Source organism: Erinaceus europaeus, chromosome 7, assembly GCF_950295315.1.
Source record: "Erinaceus europaeus chromosome 7, mEriEur2.1, whole genome shotgun sequence".
In the NCBI taxonomy this organism is placed as follows: domain Eukaryota; kingdom Metazoa; phylum Chordata; class Mammalia; order Eulipotyphla; family Erinaceidae; genus Erinaceus; species Erinaceus europaeus.
The window spans coordinates 31,629,928-31,654,299 of NC_080168.1; the positions used below are offsets into that span (position 1 = coordinate 31,629,928).

Sequence of the window (24,372 nt, forward strand, 5' to 3'; positions counted from 1 at the left end):
AATCCCATTTAATCTACTCTAATAAAAAACAGGGGCCCCATTATTATTTAATAAACCCAATTTAATTCCATAAGCCCAGTCATGATATATATATATATATATATATATATATATATATATATATATATATATTCATTCTACTTTATATATATATATATATATATCTTCTTTATATACTCATACATAAAAACTGAAAATCATTCTCAAGATAGTAAAAAACGCATATTAAGGTGCAAACTATTTTTGCTCTCTAATAATTTGACTTGAATAAAGAGTAAAGTCCATTCCCTGGGCAGATGACCTCACTCATGTGTCCCAGAGTCTTGCCTCTCCAGAGCCCTACCCCACAACGGAAAGACAGAAACAGGCTGGGGGTATGGATCAACCTAACAATATCCATGTCCAGCAGAGAAGCAATGACAGAAGCCAGAACTACCACCTCCTACCCTCCCACCCCAAAATTCTTGTCCATACTCCCAGGGAGGGAGAAATGATGGGGGAAGATGACCAGAGGGCTCTGAACTCCAACTCCATCAGGACCCAGAGAAAGAAAAATGGAAGGACATTCTAAAGTAGTATACCTGTAGGTGTGACTCAGAAAGGAAGAGAAGGCAGGAACATAGAAAAAAAAAGTTAAATATATACAAATATAGACAGATATTTATAGAAATAATAGTCAACCTATATTTGCAACCTTGGGAGAATTGCTCTACCTTCCAATGGAGGGAATGGGGACACAAAACTGATGGTGGAAATTTGAAGAATTATCCCCATTATATTATGCAGAACTGTACTCCTGCTTTAATTCTATAAACCAATATTAAGTCACAAATAAAATAAAATAAGATAAAATAAAAACAGTGCAGTCCAAAGTTGCATTAGATTTCACTAGTTGAAAAAATTATCCAAGCAAGTACTTTGGGATTTCAAGAAAGGCAGAAGATGACATACCTCTTTTTTGAAATTGAGAAAGTAGTTGGACTGGTCAACATGAAAAATCTCAAGAGCGGACCTCCTTAAGTTGTAGCGCCGCAAGTGAATCTCTCGAATTTGAGAATGAGGCCACTTGAAATCAAAGCCTACCCCTAAAATCAAAAGAAATTTTGTGACTGAGATAATACGTTATTACTCACATAATTCAGGAAATATCTATTTCCCAACAAAAGTAGAATATAGAGAAAAATTTCAATTTTTATATCATAAAACCCATCTGCTACATTTATGGATATATACACTGTTGCTTTTAAAATTACTATAAAATTCTACAGCTCTTCTGCTTTTTTCTTTGAGAACAGAGAATAACTTTTTTTTTTTTTAATGTGAGATCCAGAAAGAAAGACTGATAGACCTAAGCAATGTTCAGTTCTGGCTTATGGTGGTACTAGGAGTTGAACCCAGGATCTCTGGTGCCTCAGGTATGAATCTTTTGCATAACCATTATGCTGTTTCACTAGTCCAAGAACAGAGAGTAAATCTTAATATCAAATTATAGGAACATTTTTCTTACTCTCTTCATGGTAGCATCCCAGATTTAAATATCCTTTTATTATCATATTGTGAGTTAGGTAGGAAGTTTATAGGAATACATGTACATAAAAATAAAGTTAAGATAACCATTTAAAGCTTATGTTTAAAGAATCACCTCTAGGCGCACACATTACAGTGGGCAAGGACCCAGGTTCAAGCCCCAGGTCCCCACCTGCAGGGGGAGAGCTTTACAAGGGATGAAACAGGACTGCAAATGTTCTCTCTCTTTCCCTCATTCTCTCTCTCTCTCTCCCCCTCTCTCCTCTTTCAATTTCATAGTCTCTACCCAATCATCATCATCACCAGCCCCACCACCACCACCACATCTAGGCAAACCTTTAAATCTTATTAATAGAAAAAACATTCCCTGGCCAAGGAGATAGCACTTAAAGACACCAGAAGTCTTGGGTTCAATTCTAGCACCACCATAAACCAGAGCTGAGTAGTGCTTGGATACTTCTCAGAAAATCTCATCAACAAAATGTTGAGTAATATATTTAAACTCACACTGACTTTTCATTTCTCTTTTTGAGACTATAATTTTATAGTCTTATGTTATTGTTTTCTTCACAATGATTATTAATAAGCTCCAAACTGAACTGTTAATCAACAGAACTGATTCTCCCAAGCTCCTTACCATCTTCTTTTTCAGTGCTGCCATCATGAAAGTAAACATGCTGAGTAGTGATTTCCAGTCTTCCAGGAACTACATTAATTATGGTAATGAGGTCACAGTCTTCTGACAACACCAATTTTTCTTTTTGATCCTGTTTTTCTTTCTCATCACTATAAAAAACAGAAGTCACCCAAACAGGCAAAAAGTAGCTAACATGTTCTGTATAAATGAAAAATAATATCATACGGGCCTACTAATCTCATGCCTGAAAACTAGCACCCTAGAGGGTCAGGCAATGGAGCACTGGGTTAAGTGCACATAATGTGAAGTGCAAGGAAGGATCCCAGTTCAAGCCCTTGGCTCCCCACCTGCAGGAGGGTCACTTCACAAGCAGTGAAGCAGGTCTGCAGATTTCTATCTTTCTTTCCCTCTCTCTATCTTGCCCCCCCCATTTCTCTCTGTCCTATCCAATAAAATAGAAACAATGGCCACTAGGAGCAGTGGGTTCAGAGTGCAGGCACTGAACCCCAGCGATAACCCTGAAGGCAAATCAAACAAACAAAAAACTGATATCCTAAAACAAATATTTGAATTATCTGTAAAAAATTTTTAAAAACCATGACTACATATTAAGTCATATAAATACTCACTAAATATGTTTTTCCTACCATCACCAGGGGCTTAATCACTCCAGGATGACCTTTTTTCAGACAGAGACAGTCAGAAAAACCAAGAGGGGTAAAGACATCACAGCATTGAAGTTTCCTCCAATGTAGCTTGAATTTGAATCCTGGATACCTGGAGCTATTTTGCTAGTCCCTCTTCAAATATTCTTATCACCCCAAAATTCAGTTTCAGAAAGTATGTCTTCCATTTTAATTATGCATAGCCCATCAATAAACTATAGATTGAAGAGGCCAGTTCAAATAAGCAGTAACACCAATCATGCCATTTTAATTATTTATTTTGAGATGTAAATTGACCTAGGGAATATATGATTCTGTGAATAAAGAATTGCATCTATGATTAATTAGATTAATTAATGTGATTGACTATAATTGATCCTTAAACAGTAAAAAGAGACTTTAAAAGAGCAACCAAAACTAAAATGTTATTTATTATTATCAGTCATAAGATGACACATATAGGGGGCCAGGAGGTAGTGCAGTGGGTTAAGTGCACATGGCATGAAGCACAAGGACCAGAGCAAGGATCCTGGTTCCAGCCCTCAGCTCCCCACATGCAGGGGGTTCACTTCACAAGCCGTGAAGCAGGTCTGCAGGTGTCTATCTTTCTCTCCCCATCTTTCCCTCCTCTCTCAATTTCTCTCTGCCTTATCCAACAACAACAACATGGATAACAACAAGGGCAACAACCACAACAACAAAAAGGGGTGGGAATGGCCATCAGGAGCAGTGGATTCACAGTGCAGGCACTGAGGCCCAGCAATAACTCTAGAGGAAAACAAACACAAAAAATACACCATTGGGGGACTACAAAAAAATAAATAAAATGACACATATACAATACGAAATAGCTGATATAACAAAAATAGACAAATTCAAAGATAGAAAGCAACTGCCAGAAGCGGTTGCCAGAAAGTGGAAAATTTTGTAACTAACTACTGAAAGGTAAAAGACTATCCATTGGGTGATAGAAATGTTCTGAATTTAATTGGTGAAGGATGCAGAGTCTGTGGAAATACTAAAACCCAACGAGAGGTACATTTTAAATTTGGAAAATTTAAGCTATATAAATGTCACTTCTCAAAAAATATGTATCATTTTTTTTAAGCAGAGAAAAATGGCAGAGCACCTGCTTTGCATAAATGAAAGACTGTGGTGAAGCAGGTCTGCAGGTGTCTATCTTTTTCTCCCTCTCTGTCTAACCTTCCCCTCTCAATTTCTCTCTGTTCTATTAAATAAAAAAGAAAAAGAATAAAAGGAAAAAAAAATGGCCACCAAGAGCAATGGATTCATAGTGCCAGTGTCGAGCGTCAGTGATAACCTTGGAGGCTAAATGGAAAAAAGAAAAAATAATAATAATGGCAGGGGCTGGGAAGATAGAACACAGAGGCAGTGCACAAAATTTGCATGTGAGAGGTCCTGGTTGGATTCCCCTATGCCACCAATATCCAGAGCTAAGTAGTGCTCTGGGAGAACAAACAAACAAACAAAGGTAGTTGCTGGGAGAGAGTTGGCTAATACAGCCTTCTCCTGTTCAACGCTTGGCACCACAAAGGAGCAACACAGCAGAAAGCAAGTGTCAACAAGAGTCGTGCTATCATATGGCTCCTCTTTTTCCCTCTGTCTGTATCTGTATATATCTAAAATAAAAAGAAAGAAAAATTTGGCCCAGGAGCAGTGAAATCACACATATGTGAGGCCCCAGCACCATGGGGGAGGAGAAAAGATAAAACACATACACACAAAAGTGTATGAAACCATAACTGTAAAATTACTGTTGGTCTTAAAAAGAAATATAATCATTATGACAAAGGGGGCACAGAAGATAGCTCTGTCAGCAGAGCATACACAATACCAGGAATGAGTACCATGAGCCTCCAGCACCATATAAGAGTACCAGGCATGACACGAAGGGTAATCTCCAGTAACTGTGAGCTGTGCTGTCTCATCACCCTTCTGTCTCTTTACCTGGCTATTCTGACTGTGTATTTCTTCTAAAGGGGCGCTTATCAGCTGGTCTTTCAAGTGATTTGTCCCACTTCATGTAAGATGTCTAATTGTCATCAAGGTATATTTCCTTTTTCTTTTCAGAAGATAACTTTTTATTTCAATAAATATGTTGAGGGTTTTAAAATATAGTTTAGGTTTTAAAAGTACAGCATGAAAGATAATTAAGTTTCTAACCTCTCAGATGTTTTTCTTTTTTTAATTGTTGGGGGGGAGCTCATAGTTTACAGTAGACATAGTTGTTGGTACAGGTATAAAATTTCTGTTTTCAACAAAACACTCCCACCCTCAGCCTAGATTCTCCTCTACCATCATGCATTTTAGTTTTCTCTTTACAAATATTTGACTTTATCTTTATAGATTCTCCCTGTTGTTTTAAAGTTTTATATTTCAGTGGTCCGAGAGGTGGCACAGTGGATAAAGCACTGGACTCGTAATCATGAGGTCCCAAGTTCACTCCCCTGTAGCACATATGCCAGAGTGATATCTGGCTCTTTCTCTCCTATCTTTTGCATTAATAAATAAATAATATTTTCTAAAATGCTTTATATTTCATATTGTATGTACCTACTACATAAACACAACTAACTATACTCAACAAATTTGGTATATTTTCACTATCATTCAATTCCAAATATATTTTGATTTCAATGTTCAACTTTTAGTCATCCCAGTTTTAAGGAGCCTACTTTAATTATTTATGTTAATACAGGCAGATTCATGACTGAATAACATTAACTGCCTGGCTCAGAAATTAGTGTTAGAATTTCAAAAGAGTATCTTATACAACCTTATAATTCTCAGAAAATAGCATTTTAAAATAATTTCTTTATTTATCTATGGGATCAAAACAGAAAAATCAAAAGGGAAAGGGGAGACAGCGAGGGAAAGAGAAAGACTCGCAGCCCTGCTTCACTGCTTGAGAAGCTTCCACCCTACAAGTGGGGTATGGGGGCTTGAGATGGGGTCCTTGTGCATTATAACATTTCTCTCACTAGGATATGTCACCGCCCAGGCATTAGTAGCAACCCAAATACTTATACGTACATGCTTTCTTTGACAGATAGCTCCTCTTCAGGAAGGTCTAGTTTATCCTCCTCCATCTCATTAACTTTTACTTGTTTTACTACTTCCAAAAGCAAAGACTCACTGGAAGGCTGTGAGTGCTGGATGCCTGATCAAAAACAAAAAAGCTATTAAGAGAAAGAAAAAGTGATTACATTACATCCCTTCTATAGGTTCTGGCTGTTGATTTTATGATAACAATGTACTGTGAGAAATGTGAGTGGTGGTGGCGATATGAAAGGATCAGATAAATACAATTAAAAAATACAAACTTCTAGTGATAAGCTAGATAAGAACTGGGTGGTGGTATTACTCAACATGATGCATAACATATAGTAAGTATGAAAGTTACTAAAATACTAAGTCATCAAAAGGAAACAAATCATGTAAACACATGAAGTTATGACTGTTATAATTATTATGGTAGTGAAGCCGGGTCGTGGCACACTAGAGTAAGTGCACTTAGTACAAAGCACAAGGACCCATGCAAGGATCCAGGTTCAAGCCCCTGGCTCCCCACCTGCAAAGAGATGACCTCACAAGTGGTGAAGCAGGTCTACAGGTGTCTTTCTCTCTCTCCCTCTCTATCTTCCCCATCTCTTTTAATTTGAATCTGTCCTATCCAAAAGAATCAAAAAAAAAAAAAAAAAGCCACAGGAGCAGTGGATTCATAGTGCATAACCCTGGAGGCAAAAAATAAAAAATTAGTTATTGTGGTAGTTACTTTCAAATGTATGTGTGTGTGTGTGTGTGTGTGTGTGTGAGAGAGAGAGAGAGAGAGAGAGAGAGAGAGATCCCAATCCTAAACACCTAGATTTAAGCAGTTTTGCATGTCAGTTATGTTTCACTAAAGCTAGGGGAAAAAAAAAAAAAAAACCCAGAAGGCACTTCAAACTTCCTAATAATACAGAAATTTTTAGACAAATACTTATAGTAGTCTACGCTGTTTGTGATTTTTAAAAATTACTCTACAGGGCCAGGAAAGTGGCTTAGCAGTAGAAAACATATCTTGTATGTAGTATCACTCATTATATAAGGCTCTGGGTTCAATCCCCAGCATTATATTAAAAAGAAAGACAAATCAAGGCACCTGGTTATGCGCACGTATCACTATGTGCAAGAACCTGGGTTCAAGTCCCTGTTCCCCATCTGCAGAGAAGATGCTTCATCACTGGTGAAGCAGGTACTGCAGGTGTCTGTCTTTACCCTTCTCTATCTCCCCTCCCCTCTCAATTTCTTTCTATTCCATCAAAAAAAAAGAAAGAAAGATAAAAACAAATAGAACATTGAATGTGATAAAGCGGTGCTCTGGTCACTCTCCTTGTTGTCATATTCATAAAACAAGAATTACTGACCCATCTTCCTCAAGTGGCAGAGTATGTCTACCCCGCCTACCTTCGGAGAGTGGGGCAGTCCCTGCCACTGTTGTTCCACACTGAGGGCAAGGTCCTGGAGAGGCCAAAAGGAGGGTCCACTATGTTGTTCCTGATGGAGATGACCAGTAGTGATGGAGAGAGGGATCTTTCTAGATACTCCCAAAAGAGTGCTTGTATGCTATGCAGCCACGGTTTGCATTAAATAAAAAACTTTACTATCTGTATTATTTTTTAGGATCCTAGAGCCAGACATTACAGTTTTCTTGATTAATTTTATAGTATCAGCTGTGTTGACCAACTTTAAACAGCAAATGTAGGAACTAGGAAGGTAGCTCAGCAGTACAGTGCTATGTGTATGCTATTGGGACTAATCCCTGGCATCACATAAAATCACCAAACAGAGTGAAAGTCACAGAAGCATTTTAGCAGATACAGAGCAAACCTAGCATGCTTGGGGAGTCCTGGATTTAATCCCTGGCACAACATGGGACAGCATGCATAGCACCATGGGAAACAATGCATGGTAGAGTGTACATGGTATCTTTCACAATGCTCTTTTTGTCTATCCCTCTTTCATCCTCTCTACTCTCTCTCAGTACATAGAATGAAAAATAAGCAAAATAAACATAAGACCTATTTAGAAATACTGTTAGACTGTATGAATATTATTCCTTGGGGGTGAAAAGGCACTGGCCCATCTAAAATATTAAGGTTCAAGAGTTCCATAAACACAATAGATTACTGGGCTTGTAAAAACAGCTCAGCCTGTGATACCACAGAGCTGCGTGACTAAAGCCCCAGAGGTCACAGGTTCAATCTCTGCAAGCCCTAGTACCAATGTAAGCCAGAGTTGAATAGTGCTGTGGTCTTTCTCTTTACCTCTCTCTCTCAACAAACTAACAGCAGTTTTAAAAGTGAACAGAAATGGGGCTGGGCAGTGGAGCACCCAGCCGGGTGCACATATTACCATGAGCAAGGGTTGGGTTCAAACCCCTGGTCCCCACCTGCAGGGGAGATGCTTCATGAGTGGTCAAGCAGTGCTGCAAGTGTCTTTCTTTCTCCCTCTCTATCTCCCCCTCTCCTCTCAATATCACTCTGTCCTATCAAATAAAAGAAAGAAAAAAAATTTATTAACAGAAATGTAGATTGGGAAAGGCTCAAAGGGTTGCTAGCTTTCAAAACATATCTGTGTTTGTCTTAGCATGCAAAATGTCACAGGAAAAGTATCACTTGCTACATTTATCATAATGGAAGAAATGGACAACATATTTCACATTAACATAGGTAAAATCTTAGGATTTAGATTTTTTTCTTTGAAAAAATATCAATTGAAATAGAAAGCTACCTTGGATTTAGGCCAAAGGTTAAGAAGTAGAATTTGGTATTTACAAGAACAAAGGGCCACTCTTCTTTCATGAGTAAATAATCTTTAAGTAATTAGTAAAAACAATAACCAGGGGCCAGGTGGCGGTACGCCTGTTTAAGTGCACACATTACAGTGCACAGGACCCTGGCCCACACCTATAGGAGGGAAGCTTCACAAGTGGTGATGCAGGGGTGCAGGTGTCTTTCTGTCTCCTCCTTCTCGATCATGCCCTCTCCTCTCAATTTCTCTGTCTCTATCCAATAATTAATTAAATTAAAAAATTAAAAACAAACAATAACCAACTCCATAATTACCCTCAGTTTGTTCAATACAGAATTAAACAGTCCTTGGAACTCACCTAGATTATCTCTCAAAGCACTCGCTTCATCATGGGTTCTGAAGTTGTAATTCGGTACCAATTTAAGTCTCATGCGGGAATAATTTTCTACATTAGCTAGCTTCCAATGAACTGCATTTTGTTTCCTATGGACAATCACAAGTAAACAAGTTAATTCAAGTAATGTTAGAACATTTAATGATTAAAACAGAGTAAGAAACTATCAGTTATAAAAATATTTAGGTTCATTACCTACCCTGACCCAAACAACACTGAGCATGTGGGCATGAATAAGAATATATTAACATTGCATGAATATATTTGAGTATATATTTACATTACATGAATAAGAACATATTTACATGAGATGTAAGTATATTTATATTATATTTATGAATTATATAATATATAATATTTATATTATATTTATATATTATATTAAGTATATATTTAAGTATATATTTACATTGCATGAATAAGTATATATTTACACAATATATCTAAGACAGACTAAACACCCATCCAAAAAGACTTGTGTGGACCTATGTTCATAGCAGCATAATTTGTACTAGTCAATGCCTGGAACAACAAATGAGTGGCTGAGAAAGCTGTGACATATATACTCAGTGGAACACTACTCAGCTACGTAGACTAAATTATTTATGAAAAAGCCATAGGGAGTCAGGCGATAGTTAAGCTCACATGGCGCGAAGCGCAAGCACCAGCATAAGGATCCCAGTTCGAGCTCCTGGCTCCCCACCAGTGGAGGGGGGGGGGGGTTGCTTCACAGGCGGTGAATCAGGTCTACAGGTGTCTATCTTTCTCTCCCTATCTTCCCCTCTCTTCACTTCTCTGTCCTACCCAACAATGACAACATAAATAACAACTACAATAATAACTACAACAACAAAAAAAACAAGGGCAACAAAAAGGAAATAAATAAATCTTACAAAAAAAAAAAGAAAGAAAAAGCCACAACAATAGGAACTGAATATAAATCCTCAATCATCACAAAAATGCCTTATACATTTTTCTTTTTTTTTAACATTTACTTATTGTTTTGTTGCCCTTGTTTTTATTGTTGTTGTTACTGATGTCGTTGTTGTTGGATAGGACAGAGAGAAATGGAGAGAGGAGGGGAAGACAGAGGGGGGAGAGAAAGACAGACACCTGCAGACCTGCATGTGACTCCCCTGCAGATGAGGAGCGGGGGCTCGAACTGGGATCTTTACGCAGGTCCTTGCACTCTGCGCCACGTGCGCTTAAACCGCTGCACTACTTCCTGATACCCCTCTTTTTTTTCTTTTTTTTGCAACCAGTGTTATGATTGAGACTCAGGTGTTTGCAAGAAGACTCCACCAGTTAGAGCAGCCATTTTTCCTCCACTACCTCTTTTTATGATGGAGACAGTTAATAGTGAGGAAGAATGTTACATGTACATGTTACACATGTACAAACTATTGTATTTTACTATCAACTGTAAACCATTAATCCCTCAATAAAGAAATAAAAAATGGGAGTTGGGCGGTAGCGCAGCAGGTTCAGCGCACATGGTGCAAAGCGCAAAGACCAGCGTAAGAATCACGGTTTGAGCCCCTGGCTCCCCACCTGCAGGGGAGTCACTTCACAACCAGTGAAGCAGATCTGCAGGTGTCTTTCTCTCCCCCTCTCTGTCTTCCCCTCCTCTCTCCATTTCTCTCTGTCCTATCCAACAACGATGACATCAAGAACAACTATAATAACTAGAACAATAAAACAATAGCAACAAAAAGGAAAATAAATATTTTTTAAAAACTTTAAAAAGCCACCTTAAAAAAAAAAAGAAATAAAAAATAGAAGTCTGCTAAAAAAAAAAAAAAAAAAAAGAAAAAGAAAATTTCTGGGAGGTCTGTAACAAAGATCATAAAAAGCAAGAATTTAATCTTTCACAAAAGTCACTGCAGTACTACATATACAATATCCACACAGTAGAAGACAACTCAAGGGGATGGACAGTGGTACATCTGACGAAAGTGCACACATTGGCATATGCAAGGATGAGAGCTTGAAGCACCTGCAGGGTTTCAGGAGTTCCCAGGTGAGGGGGGAGAAGCTTCATGCGTGGTAAAGCAGGACTGCGTGTGTCTCCCTCTTTCATCTCTATCTCCCCCTTCCCTGTAAATTTCTATGTCTCTGTTCAAAAAAGAAAGAAAGAAAATGCCCAGGGTGGATTTGTTGTACAGGCACCAAGCCCCAGCAATAAGCCTGGTGGCAAGAAAGAAAGAGAAAAAAGGAAAGAAGGTAGACAGAAAGAAAGGAAGCGAGAAAGAAAGGAAGGAGGGAACTCAAATGTACATCACCTGACAAATAAACAGATGAAATGTGATATATCCCTATAAACATTACTTAGTGATAAAAAGGAAAGATGTACTGATATGAGCCACAACAACATTACGCTAAGTGAAAGAAGCCAGATAAAAAGGACCAAATATTATGTAAAATGTTATGCATGTACAAACTACCATATTTCACTGTTGACTGCAAACCATTAATCTCCCAATAAAGAAATAGTTTTTAAAAAGAACCAAATATGATGCAATTCCACTTATATGAAAAATCCCTAACATGCAAATCCAGAGAGACTAAAAGCAGATTGGTGGCTCCAGGGGTCTGGGGAAGGACTAATGGGGAATGATTACTTAAGGAGTCTAGGTTTTCTTTCTAAGATAAAGAACATGTTTTAAAGCTAGAGAGTGGCAGTGGTTACAAAACAATCTCAGTGTACTTTTTAAAAAATTATTTCTCAGTATACTTAATGCCACTAAATTATACATTTTAAAATAGTTAAAATAGCAAATTTTGTATGATATTCATTTGCATATATGGATGACTAAGACTTAGGATAAAGTAAATAAACTATGAAATATTCAAATACAAAGCATCACTAATTTTAACCTAAAAAGGTGGTTTCAAGAAGACAAAAGTAAACTGACATAAGACTTAAAACTCTGTACTACAGGGTAAAAGAAAAGAACTTAACCCTCAACTTAGATCAACAACGGTGGAGAATGTTCCATCCTCCAAAGGGAGGCTGGAAACATACTCCATGCTACACCTGAGGAAAATGGGTCCTGATATTGAGACAGCTTGGAATGTTCCTACCTACTCATAACCACAGAAGGTGAGCTCAGATCTATAGGGATGCAGAGGTCCTAAGCTGAATATGGGCCCCAGACCAAATCAAACAGATGGGGTTTACAGTCAACAATATTTATACCCCTTTCCCATATTAGGGAGCTACTCTTTTCCCTGATCCAGCTTTCTGTTCCTTTTCCAGCCATGACATTATCTCCCCAGATAATAACTTGGATCCACCTGCATATCAGATTTTAGGCTCAGGAAAAAAAAAACAAAAACAAACAAACAAAAACTAGTATAGCCACAGGCCCTTTGGAATATAACTAAAATATGCCTACTAGCTATCTACAAAATGGAGTAACCCCCAAGTCTTCATCTGCACTATCCCAGCCTATAACTTTATGATTGATCAACAATTTGTTTGGCCTTGTATGTTAACTCTTTTCAGCCACCAGGTTCCAGATGTTAACAGGATGCCAACCAGACTACTCTGGACAGACAACCCCACCAATGTGTCCTGGAGCTCTGCTTCCCCAGAGCCCCACCCTACTAGGTAGAGAGAGAGGCAGGCTGGGAGTATGGATCGACCTGTCAATGCCCATGCTCAGCGGGGAAGCAATTACAGAAGCCAGACCTTCCACCTTCTGCATCCCACAATGACCTTGGGTCCATACTCGCAGAGGGATAAAGAATAGGAAAGCTATCAGGGGAGGGGTTGGGATACAGAGTTCTGGTGGTGGAAATTGTGTGGAGTTATACCCCTCTTATCCTATGGTTTTGTCAATGTTTCCTTTTTATAAATAAATAAATTTTTAAAAAAGGAAATGGAACATAACTTCATGACAGAAAAACACACATATCCAAAGTTCTAAATATCCTAGATCTATATACTTTGTTGCAGAAGTTTTCTGATCCCAGATTTCCTGACATTTGTTGTTAGCAGAAATTCCATTGAATTTAGGCTTCATGTGTATAAAATGTACAGTTTTGTAAGTAAGGCTCAGGCATTCTTTTTTTTTTTTTGGCACAACTCCCTCACCCTTAAGGCAGAAGTATGTAGAGTGTCAGAGTAACAATGGCATTCCACAGGCCTTGAAGTTATGCAAAATGCTTATCTGTAACTCCAACTTGAATACTTCTTGAGGCATTACAAAATTGTACCTAATGACATTCAGACAAAGACTATTGTAATCAAGGTTTAAGGCATTCTTCATGCCTTCCATACCTTGAAAGTAACTTGTGCATTGACAATTGTTCCTATTGTGTTTTACCTAAAAGTATTTGTAGATCTTCCTGTTATTTTTGATGTGTTCATCAATAAATGCTCTGCCTTGAGTCCACATCACTGACACACTAACATTCTCCCAAATCAGATGTGTCTAGGTGCTATCCCTCCAATCTATCTCTCTCTCTCTCACACACACACACAAACACACACACAAAAGCAATCATAAACATTCAACATTTTTTAAAGGTTGGAAGCAAGGGAGACAGTATAATGGTAATGTAAACAACTTTCATGCCTGAGGCTCTGAGCTCCCAGGTTCAAACCCCAGTACCACCATATGCCCACGCTGAGCAGTGCTCTGGTAAACAATTACTAGAGAGTTTATTGGGTCAAAAGGATAAAGATAAAAAATTCTTTATGACAATTGCAAAGATAAAGATATAATAAATTATATACTCCTACCTTGCAGCCCAAGGTCCTCTTTCACATTGAAGATAGAGCAGTACTGCCTTCCAGCATCTCAGAGTTGCTAAGTGTTGACTGCTAAGTTGTTTAAGCACATTATTATACCTTGAGTTTTCTTGGCGTGCTTTTCGATTAAATGGCACCACAAAAAACTCCTGAAAGTAAATTTTTTAAAAAAGCAATGAAGAACAGCACTGAATTTTGCATTTACAGGTATATTTAAATTTTAACTCCATAGTTAAAAAAATAATCCAGTCCAATAAAATCATATAAGAAAGAAAAAAAAAAGGAGAAGAAAAGAAAGGGGAAATGAAAAAGGAAAGGAAAAGAAGGTTCTTCCTCTTTCTCCAATGCTGCTGTTTATCTCTACTGCATACATGTGTGCTCACTGTCACCCACTGTTTCCACTCATGACCACAGAATGTGAGCTCAGATCTACAGGGATGCAGAAGTCACAAAGGGTTCTAAGCTGAATATGGGCCCTAGATCACATCAAATCAATGGGGTTTACAGTCAATATTTACACCCTTTTTCCGTATTTGGGAGCTACTCTGTTCTCTGATCCAGCTTTCTGGTCCTTTTTCCAGCCATGACATCATCTCCCCAGACAATAGTTTGGATCTACCTGCATATCAGATGTCAGGCTTAAAAACAACAAACAAACAAACAAACAAACAAAAAAACTAGTATAGTCATGGGCCCTTTGGAATGTAACTAAAATAGGCCTAGTAACTATCTACAAAACGGAGACCCCTAACTCTTCATCTGCACTATTCTATCCTTTAGGTTCATGATTAGTCAACAATTTGTTTGGCTTTTTATGTTAACTCTTGTTTCAGCCACCAACTTCCAGATGCTACCATGATACCAAATAGACTTCCTAGGGCAGACAACCCCACCAATGTGTCCTGGAGCCCTACTTCCCCAGAAGCCCACCCCACTAGGGAACGAGAGAGGCAGACTAGGAGTATGGATCGACCTGCCAATGCCCATGTGCAGCAGGGAAGCAATTACAGAAGCCAGACCTTCCACCTTCTGCACCCCATAATGACCCTGGGTCCATACTCCCAGAGGGATAAAGAGTAGGAAAGTTATCAGGGGAGGGGATAGGATACAGAGTCCTGGTGGTGGAAACTGTGTGGAGCTGTACCCCTCTTATCCTATGGTTTCTGTCAGTGTTTGCTTTTTATAAATAGAAATTAAAAAAGAAGAAAAAAAAAAGAAATTTCAAAACCTAGATATTAAAAGCACTTAAAGTCCTTACCTGAAACTTGAGCTTGCTTTCTCCTCCTTCTCGGTCTCGCTTATGCATGTCCACCATCAGGGCTTCGTAACAATCTTTCCAATAAAGCGCCATGCTCTCCTGACCATTGTAAAATGTGTGGTTCTCATACTGCTTCATGTAAGGTATGATCTAAAAGTGTTATGTGTTAAATTGAATAGACATTTTAATAAAGTTGGTATTTCAGTAGAAACATCTCACCTATGAAAGAGAACACTTACATATTTTTCAATGAAAACTTGCCACTCATTTGAACTGCAATATTCTTGAAAATCTTCAAAAAATGAGGAGCTCCCATTGGTAAAAGGTAAAGATGGCAGATGCAAATTCATAAAGAGAAGCTCGTAGATTTTGGAAACCAGGGTACGGACAAGAGGAATCAGAAACGAGTAGATTTCAGTCTGTTCCTTGATTGACTGACTTAGAACACACTCCAGCTTCCCCAAGATGTAACAGGCCTCTTCCTGACTTTCAATCACTTTGGTCTGAAGAAGAGTATTCAGCTTAGCTGATGCCATTGCACAAATCTGAGAGAAAACAGATGAGAAGGAACTTCCATTATCTATATTCCACATGCCAGAGCATGTATTGCTTTATAGCATGACTTCTTTACTAGGATGACCTTATGAAATTTTAAACTTTCCATGCTTTCATCAGCATTAGCAAGCTGAGTATATTGGAAGCTACGCCCATTCCAATCTCCTTGCCTATGTACTTAATTCCCATATTAAAAGAAAGCAAAAACGGCCTGGTGATTAACTATATAATACATGTCATGACCAATTCAATCCTGGTTTTCACCAGTTTCCAATGTGATCAGAAAGATAACTGGTCTAAAATTCACATGGAACTTTTCCAACCTTAAATAACTTAAAGTAGAAATAAAAAACATCCCTGCGATCCACTATCTTATCCTTATTTTGGAAAACCTAGCACATTACTAACATTTGATAATGTTCTTTTTTTCTGTTTGTTTGTTGCCTCCAGGGTTATTGCTGGGGATTGTGCCTACACTATGAATCCACTGCTCCTGGAGGCTATTTCTTCCTTTTGTTGCCCTTGTTGTTTATCATTGTTGTTGTTGTTATTGTTATTGATGTCATTGTTGTTGGATAGGACAGAGAGAAATCGAAAGAGAAGAGAAAGACAGAGAGGGGGAGAGAAAGACAAGACACCTGCAGACCTGCTTCACTGCTTGTGAGTGACCTCCCTTCCCCCCCACCCCCGCAGGTTGGGAGTCAGGGGCTCAAACCGGGATCCTTGTGCAGGTCCTTGTGCTTCTAGCCATGTGCACTTAACCCACTGCACCACATCTTGGTCCCCATTTTTGTTTTTTTTAATCACCACCAGGGTTATCTCTAGGGCTCAGTGTTGGCACTACAAACCCATTGCTCCCTGCAGCCATCATTCCTTTTTTTTTTTTTCTTTTTGTTCTTTCTTTCTGTCATACTTGATAGGAAAGAGAGAAACTGATAAGGGAGGGCAGGAGAGAGAAAGACAGACACGTGCAGAGCTGTTTCACTGCTTGTGAAGTGTCCCCCCTGCAGGTGGGGAGCCAGGGTTCAAAACCAGGTCCTTGTGCATGGTGATGTGTGTAAATGGGTGTGCCACTTCCCTGCCCCTGGCAAGTATAGCATGTGTTGAATGAGTGAAAAATATGACTAAGAATATAAAATTAGGGCGGGGGTAAATAGCATAGTGGTTATGCAAAGAGACTGCCATGCCTGAGGCTCCGAAGTCCCAGGTTCAATCCCCCATACCACCATAAGCCAGAGCTGAGCAGTGCTCTGGTGTTTCTCTATATCTCTCCCTCTCTCTCTCTCTCTCTCTCTCTCTCTCTCAAAAAAAAAAAAAAAAATAGACTATAAAATTATAGATTAGTGTAAAATAGAAAAACTTTCTGAAAATAACTAAAAACTGATTAAAAAAAAACTCTAAACAGAACATGCAGGCTACAGTTACAAGTAACATGAAACACAGGTGATATGAGTATAATGCCTTCTAATGTAAGTTACGAATATAACTTTTTTCAATATTTATTTATTCCCTTTTGTTTCCCTTGTTGTTTTATTGTTGTGGTTATTGTTGATGTCGTTGTTGGATAGGACAGAGAGAAATGGAGACAGGAGGGGAAGACAGAGAGTGGGAGAGAAAGACAGACACCTGTAGACCTACTTCACTGCCTGTGAAGCAACTCCCCTGCAGGTGGGGAGCTGGAGGCTCGAACCAGGATCCTTACACTGGTGCTTGCACTTTGTACCACCTGCACTTAACTTGCTGTGCTACCACCCAACTCCAACAAATATAACTTTTACGCCATGTGCGCTTAACCTGCTGCAGTACCTCCAGGACTCTGTATATAACTTTTAAAAAGGAATTACATCAAACTAGGTCATAAATGTTAGAAAAAAATAACCAATTACTTGCCTTTCAAGTTTCTTAAAAGATATTTCTTTTTTAAATTTTTTTTATATTTATCTATTTATTTTCCTTTTGTTGCCCTTGTTTTTTATTATTGTTATAGTTACTAATGTCATCATTGTTACATAGGACAGAGAGAAATGGAGAGAGGAGGGGAAGACAGAGAGAGGGAGAGAAAGACACCTGCAGACCTGCTTCACCCCCTGTGAAGAGACTCCCCTGCAGGTGGGGAGCCGGGGGCTCGAACCGGGATCCTTAAACAGGCCCTTGGGTTTCCAGCCACGTGTGCTTAACCCACTGTGCTACTGCCTGACTCCCTGCCTTTCAAGTTTCTTTCTGATCTCACAAGAAGTCAGGCTGCAATTATGTAATTTCTGAACTATAGAAAATTAAAATATTGGGATTACAACCACTCAGATGTCACACAAATAAATTTTATGTTGCACTCCAGTACAGGAAGTAATGTAAGATAATTGACAAACCTGCAAATTACCCCTTTCAATGAATCCTAGGAGCAACTGGATTTGAATCTGCGAGAGCTTTATCCATTGTGGACTTTCAGAATACCAAACTGAGAGGCCATCAAAGAGAAGAATCATATCCTCTAAAAGCTATCAAAAGGAAAAATTGAGAAGTAAAATCACAGTTGTTTAATCTACTGATTTTTTTCCAGACATTAAAAGAAATCAGAAATATTTTAGAACTAGTTCACTGTTAAATTGGTAATAGCCAAAAGAAGATCTCACTTACTAACAGGACTTAATAAAGTAGGGACAGGGAGAAAGAGCACAAAGTGAAGCATGGACTGAACATGGTGTATTGCACCAAAGCAAAGGACTCTGGGGAGAGGGAAGGAGGGAGGATGGGAAGAAAATTTGGGGGGCCTATTACATAATGAAATTGTATGCAGAAGTCGGTGACTGCACTATAAAGCATTAACCCCCTAAATAAAAATAAAAATAATTATTTGAGCAGTAGCTACCCAAACCTGTGACTATCATATCTTACTTATGTTGAATGCATCTGAGTAAATACTGATGTTCTGAAAAGAGGGGGTACAAGATTATTTTTAATAAATTCCTTGACAACAAAGAAGAAAATTCCAAGAAATAGTACTGCACCTTCTCAGTCCACATGCTTGAATTAATAAGTCCTTCCGACTGCAGAAAGTCCTGTATAATCAGCATGAGTCTGAAGGCGTTTTCAGCAGTTACTGGATTTGTTTTTGCTTCTCTGTTTTCCATAACTGCCCACTCTAACATCTTCTGAAGCAAACTAAGTATAAAACAAAGTCCTCTTAAAATCGTTTCATTTATTGCCAGGGTTTTCACTGGCGCTTACTGCATATACAACAAATCCATCACTTCAGAAGGTCAATTTTTCTTTTCTTTAAATTTTATTTTATTTACTTTACACAGAGCAAAGAGAAATTCAGAAGGAGAAGAAGACAGAAAGGGAGAGAGACATCTGCAGACCTTGCTTGGACACTGCTGAAGAGTGCCCTCCGCTGAGGTTGTGTCTAATGTGCCTGAGCCTCTATGTCCAGTGTGCTCTGAGTCTGTGACCAATGTGCTCTGTGTCTTGTGTGCTCTGAGCCTATAGGTCCAGTGTGCCTGAGCATGTGTCCTGTGTACCTGAACCCAGATCCTCACACATGGTAATGTTTGAATCCAATTTGGAGTACCACCGCCTGGTCTCCACCTAAAATCATTTTAAATTTATAAAAATAGTAGGACAAATAATAATAATAATAATAGGGCTGGGTGGTGATACACCCAGTTAAGCACAGGTGTTACCACGTGCACAACTTGGGTTTAAGCCCCTCCCCCACACCTGTAGCCGGGAAAGTAGGTCTGCAAGTGTCTTTCTCTCTCCCTCATCCCTCTCAATTTGTCTCTGTCCTATCCAATTAAAAAAAAAAAAAAATCCACTAAGAGTGGACCCATAGTGCCGGCACCAAGCCCCAGCGATAACTGACTGCAGAAAAGAAAGGAAGGAAGAAAGAAAGGAGCATATAACACTATTAATAAACAGGATAGTATCTTTAAAAATATACTCTCCAAAGATATATTATCACTGGTCAGAAAACACTGTAAATGGAATTAAACAGTAATGAAGCAATTTTAAAATCATTTATTATTAATGAATAATGTGCATTTCTCAATAAATCATTATTAATCCATAAATACCATAAATAAGTACCTCTTATTAATAAATAACTGAAGCAGTGTTCAGCTCTGGCTTATGGCTATTCCAAGGACTGAACCTGGGAGCCTGAGCCATAAAAGTATTTTACAAAACCATTATGCTACCTCTCTTGCCCAGTGACATACCTCTTAAATCTTTGAATTACCTATTTGTATTTACTATACCTAGTACTAAAATACTAAAAGGGTAAGTAATATTTACTTGTCTTATCTGAAAATAAAAATCTATGGAAATAATTCATATTATAGAAATATTTAAAAGTATTTTTAACACTGAAAACTACAGGAGTTTGGCAACAAAACCTTATTATGCTTTGTATGGAATTAAATTTCATGAAAATGTTCCCCCGAAACATTCACATTTGGAAAAGACTGTAGAAAACAACATACCAAGTGCTCACTAATTGCAAAAACCAACTTAAAACAAGGAACAAGTAACCATTTCAAATCAACTCAATATAAGATTTAAGCCTCACAGTGGAATTAGTTGTCTCTAGATTCTAATAGTATCATAAAAGATAGAAATGAGGCTAAGGGGAGTCGAGAAGCAGCGCAGCGGATTAAACACACATGGCGCAAAGCCAAGGACCAGTGTAAGAATCCTGGTTCGAGCCCCCGGCTCCCCACTTGCAGGGGAGTCACTTCACAAGCGGTGAAGCAGGTCTGCAGGTGTCTATCTTTCTCTCCTCCTCTCTGTCTTCCCCTCCTCTCTCCATTTCCCTCTGTCATATCCAACAATGATGACATCAATAATAATAACAACTACAACAATAAAATAACAAGGGCAACAAAAGGGAGTAAATAAATATATTTTTTAAGAAGTCCAAAATTTCTTAAAAAAAAAAAAAAAAGAAATGAGGCTAAGTATAAAGTTTCTTTTTTCTCTATACTAACTGAAAACATGTCAAATAGTGAATTTTCTTTTGACCCCTACCCACTCCAAAAAAGTGAGAGGAAGTCACAAAAGGAATGCTCACTTCAGTTTAATTTCATCTGATGGTCGAAGAAGCTCACTGGATATCCCTGGTTTAGTTAGTGCTGAAAATACTTGTCCCCGTTCAATCCAAGTCTCCTCATCAGATTTTTCTAGGCCCTTACACATTACATAATTCAAAATGCTTGTTAACAATTGAAGGAGTTCCTCTTCACATTTCTACGGAAATGACAAAGCAGTATTAAATTAGTAGACAGAAGAACCATCACATATACTGATAAAAACCATTTAACATATTTTTCAAATGTCTTGATGAAGCTGTAACTAAATGATGGCCCGAAAGCTGAAAAGATGAATAGGTGGCAACCTTTGTTCTTAAGACACTCAAAATATAGTCCCGTTTTAGCTTTTAGAATTTATAGTCATAAGGTTAGGATATGCATATATGAAACTTTCAATAATTACTTTTATTTCTAAGAATTAGAAGTCTATAGTAGATACAGGATAATAAGGACGCTTATTTACCTCTTGGCTTTCAAGTAAAAAGAAGTCATCACTCAAGTCCATTTCACTTGTGATGCTGCTTTCTTTGTCAGACGGCACAGAAAATGGTTTAGTTGACTCTATTGGGGATGGTGTACTTGGTAGGCTGTCTGGTATTTGACTTCCACTATCGCTTATTTCACAGGAGTCAACTCCACTGAGATCTAAACTCAAATGTGAATGGTTATTAGGCCAGAATTCTTCTTGATTCTCTGATTTGAAGGACAATTCTCCCACAGAGCTATCTTCTTGAAATAATGGTATGTTCGAGTCAAGAGATTGTCTGTCTTCCAAACTCCATTGATCTGAAGACACATGGGCTGAGGCAAAGGAGCTTTTTTCCTCATCTGTCTTTTCATCAAAGTTTCTCTTAATATCTTCATTTGGCACATCTTTATCATTGTCTTTCACTAAGATGGTTCTACTGTGTTTGTGAAGAGTATTTCCATTTTCAAAATTTGCTTTTAAGAAAAGCCTAACTAGGGTGTCTTGCCAGCCCACTTGTTGAGCTATTTGGTGTGCTGCATCTTGCTGGGACTGTAAAATGTGTAAAATCTGCAGAGATTAAGAATACAAAATTTGTCAAAAAAGTACATAGTACTTTACATAAAACAATTTACTTTCGTTTACTAAACAGATAATCTGGTTACCATCCCCAAGGACTTGGGCTTGAACCCCCACTCTCCATCTACAGGGGGGAAGTTTCATGAGCAGTGAAACAAGGACTGCAGGTGTCTCTCGGTCTCTCTCCCTATCTGCCCATTCCATATCAGTTTCTCTCTGTCCTACTGAATAAAGAAAGGGGAAAAAAGAGAGAAGGAGAGAGTGAGAAAGAGGGAGAGAGAGAGAGAGAAATGACCACCAGAAGCAATGGATTCATTGTGTAGGCACTAAGCCCCAGCAATAATCCTGGAGGCAAATTAATTAGTTAATTTAATTTAATTAAAGATAATGTGGGGTTACACACTTTAAAAAGAGCATGTTCTAAGGGCCTGGTGGTGGGGGGTCACCTGGTTTAGCACACGAGCTCCTGGTCCCCATCTGCAGGGGAAAAGCTTTGCAAATGGTGAAGCAGTGCTGCAGGTGTCTCTCTGTTTCTCTTCCTCTCTATCTTCCCCTCCCCTCTCAATTTCTGACTCTCTATCCAGCAAATGAAGACAAAAAAAAAAATTTTAAGTATGTTCTTAACTGAATTATGAACTATCTGAAGAGAAATACTGTGTTTAATCCACATACTAGTCACTGTGCAGAGCAGGAGTATATTAAAATATTTACTGAAAGGGAAAAAAGATATCAATTACATGATTGCAAATAACTCACTTATGTCACTAATTTAATTTCGTCAGAGAAAAAAATTAATTAATTGCAGTAAGACCAAGGATGAGGGGCCAAGGGCTGGGAGAGAAAGAGAGAGAGAGAGAGAGAACATGAGAGCACACTCAGTGGGTGTTGGGGACCCTATACACAATGGTGGAGGAGTGGTGTGCTGACATTTTTTTTTCCCTCCAGGGTTATTGCTGGGCTCAGTGCCTGCACCATGAATCCACCGCTCCTGGAGGCCAATTTTTCCCCCTTTTGTTGCCCATGTTGTTGTAGCCTCGTTGTGGTTATTATTATTACCATTGTTGATGTTGTTCGTTGTTGAATAGGACAGGGAGAAATGGAGAGAGGAGGGGAAGACAGAGAGGGGGAGAGAAAGATAGACACCTGCAGACCTGCTTCACCGTCTGTGAAGCGACTCCCCTGCAGGTGGGGAGCCGGGGGCTCGAACCGGGATCCTTACTGGTCCTTGCACTTTGCACCACGTGCGCTTAACCCACTGCGCCACCGCCCAACCCCCGTGTGCTGACATTTTATCACAGAAGGATGAGAAATTATACCCATGTGATAACTATCTTGCAAATTACTTCTCTAAAAAAAAAACAAAACAAAAAAACCCAGTCACAATCATTGAAGGTCCCTGGCAAACTATTCAGATAATAAAAAAATTTATTTTGAAAAGGAAAACTAGAACCTAAGGTTGCATATGTTGCTGTCTTGTGATTATAGCTGAATACCATCAATGAATCTAAAGGGAGAACCAGTGTCCTCTGGTGGAGGAAAATGACATGTTGATGGAGGACATGACTGCTGACACAGATCATGGGAAGGTACAAACTGTGTACACATATGACAGCAGCCTCAGAGCCTCAAGCCCAGAAGCCTTTTGCATAACCACTATGTGATCTCCCTGGCCCCAAATTATATATTGTACTAGAAACCATTAAACTGCCCAGTAAAAAATAAAGAAGATGTTACATCTTGTAAAAAATACTCAACGTTATTTATAACTACTATTTTAAAACTGTATCTTTAAAGTTTACTAAGTGGGCAGAGGAGATAGCATAATAGTTATGCAAAGGGACTCTCATGCCTGAGACTCCAAAGTCCCAGGTTTCAATCACCATCAACCAGAGCTGAGCAATGCTCTGGTAAAATATATAAATATTTAAATATATATATATATAAATATTTAAAAATAAATAGAATCTTACTAACCTTTCTGCAAATGGCCACTCTGATGTTTATATGTGTTCTGTGAGAGATATATACCACAGCTAACAGATCTTTGAAATTAATAGTAGGATCTGTGGTGGGAAGAAACAAAATATTAAAATTAAATTCCAGAGGTAAACAAAGAAAAGAATAGTAGGTAACAGTTAAGTAAATGCTAGAATAACTGTTTCATTTTCATTTGTCAAATGAGACAAAGCACTGTGTAAGCATGAGGTGAAAAACATGATGATAAGCTAGACATACACCTGAAATGGTCTCCACAGTAGCTTTATTCATCACTCACATTTTGTGTGTATTAAAAACTTGAAAGATCTGCTTTTAAAAACTTTCATACAAACTTGAACTGGGTGTGGTATATTGCACCAACCCAAAGGACCCTGGGGAAGGAGGGGGAAAGAGGGTTTAAAGAAGGTGTGGGAGCCCTTGTGCATAATTGTGGAAAAAGACCTAATGGGGGGGGAAGCTAGAGTCTTCTGCAAGCACCTATCACAGAGAGATGAAAAATTATAACCACTTCCACACCTATAGACATATAATCTTTGATATGGGGGCCCAAAGTATTAAATGGAGGAAGGAGGCTCTCTTCAATAAATGGTACTGGGAAAACTGGGTTGAAACATGCAGAAGAATGAAATTGAA

General features: G+C 38.5%; 1 protein-coding gene across 1 annotated transcript in view; it reads right to left on the reverse strand.

Moving 5' to 3' along the window:
* The window catches only part of NBEAL1 (neurobeachin like 1), a 135,334-nt gene that overhangs the window by 59,234 nt on the left and 51,728 nt on the right, over positions 1–24,372 (reverse strand). The window contains exons 19-30 of the mRNA XM_060194103.1: positions 23,716–23,804; positions 21,160–21,732; positions 20,678–20,853; positions 18,615–18,768; positions 17,976–18,104; positions 15,294–15,599; positions 15,055–15,204; positions 13,788–13,945; positions 9,002–9,126; positions 5,884–6,010; positions 2,165–2,313; positions 952–1,085 (exon numbers count right to left, since the gene is read on the reverse strand). Coding sequence (XP_060050086.1) covers positions 952–1,085; positions 2,165–2,313; positions 5,884–6,010; positions 9,002–9,126; positions 13,788–13,945; positions 15,055–15,204; positions 15,294–15,599; positions 17,976–18,104; positions 18,615–18,768; positions 20,678–20,853; positions 21,160–21,732; positions 23,716–23,804 — 2,270 coding nt within the window. The remainder of the gene's footprint in view (positions 1–951; positions 1,086–2,164; positions 2,314–5,883; positions 6,011–9,001; positions 9,127–13,787; positions 13,946–15,054; positions 15,205–15,293; positions 15,600–17,975; positions 18,105–18,614; positions 18,769–20,677; positions 20,854–21,159; positions 21,733–23,715; positions 23,805–24,372) is intronic.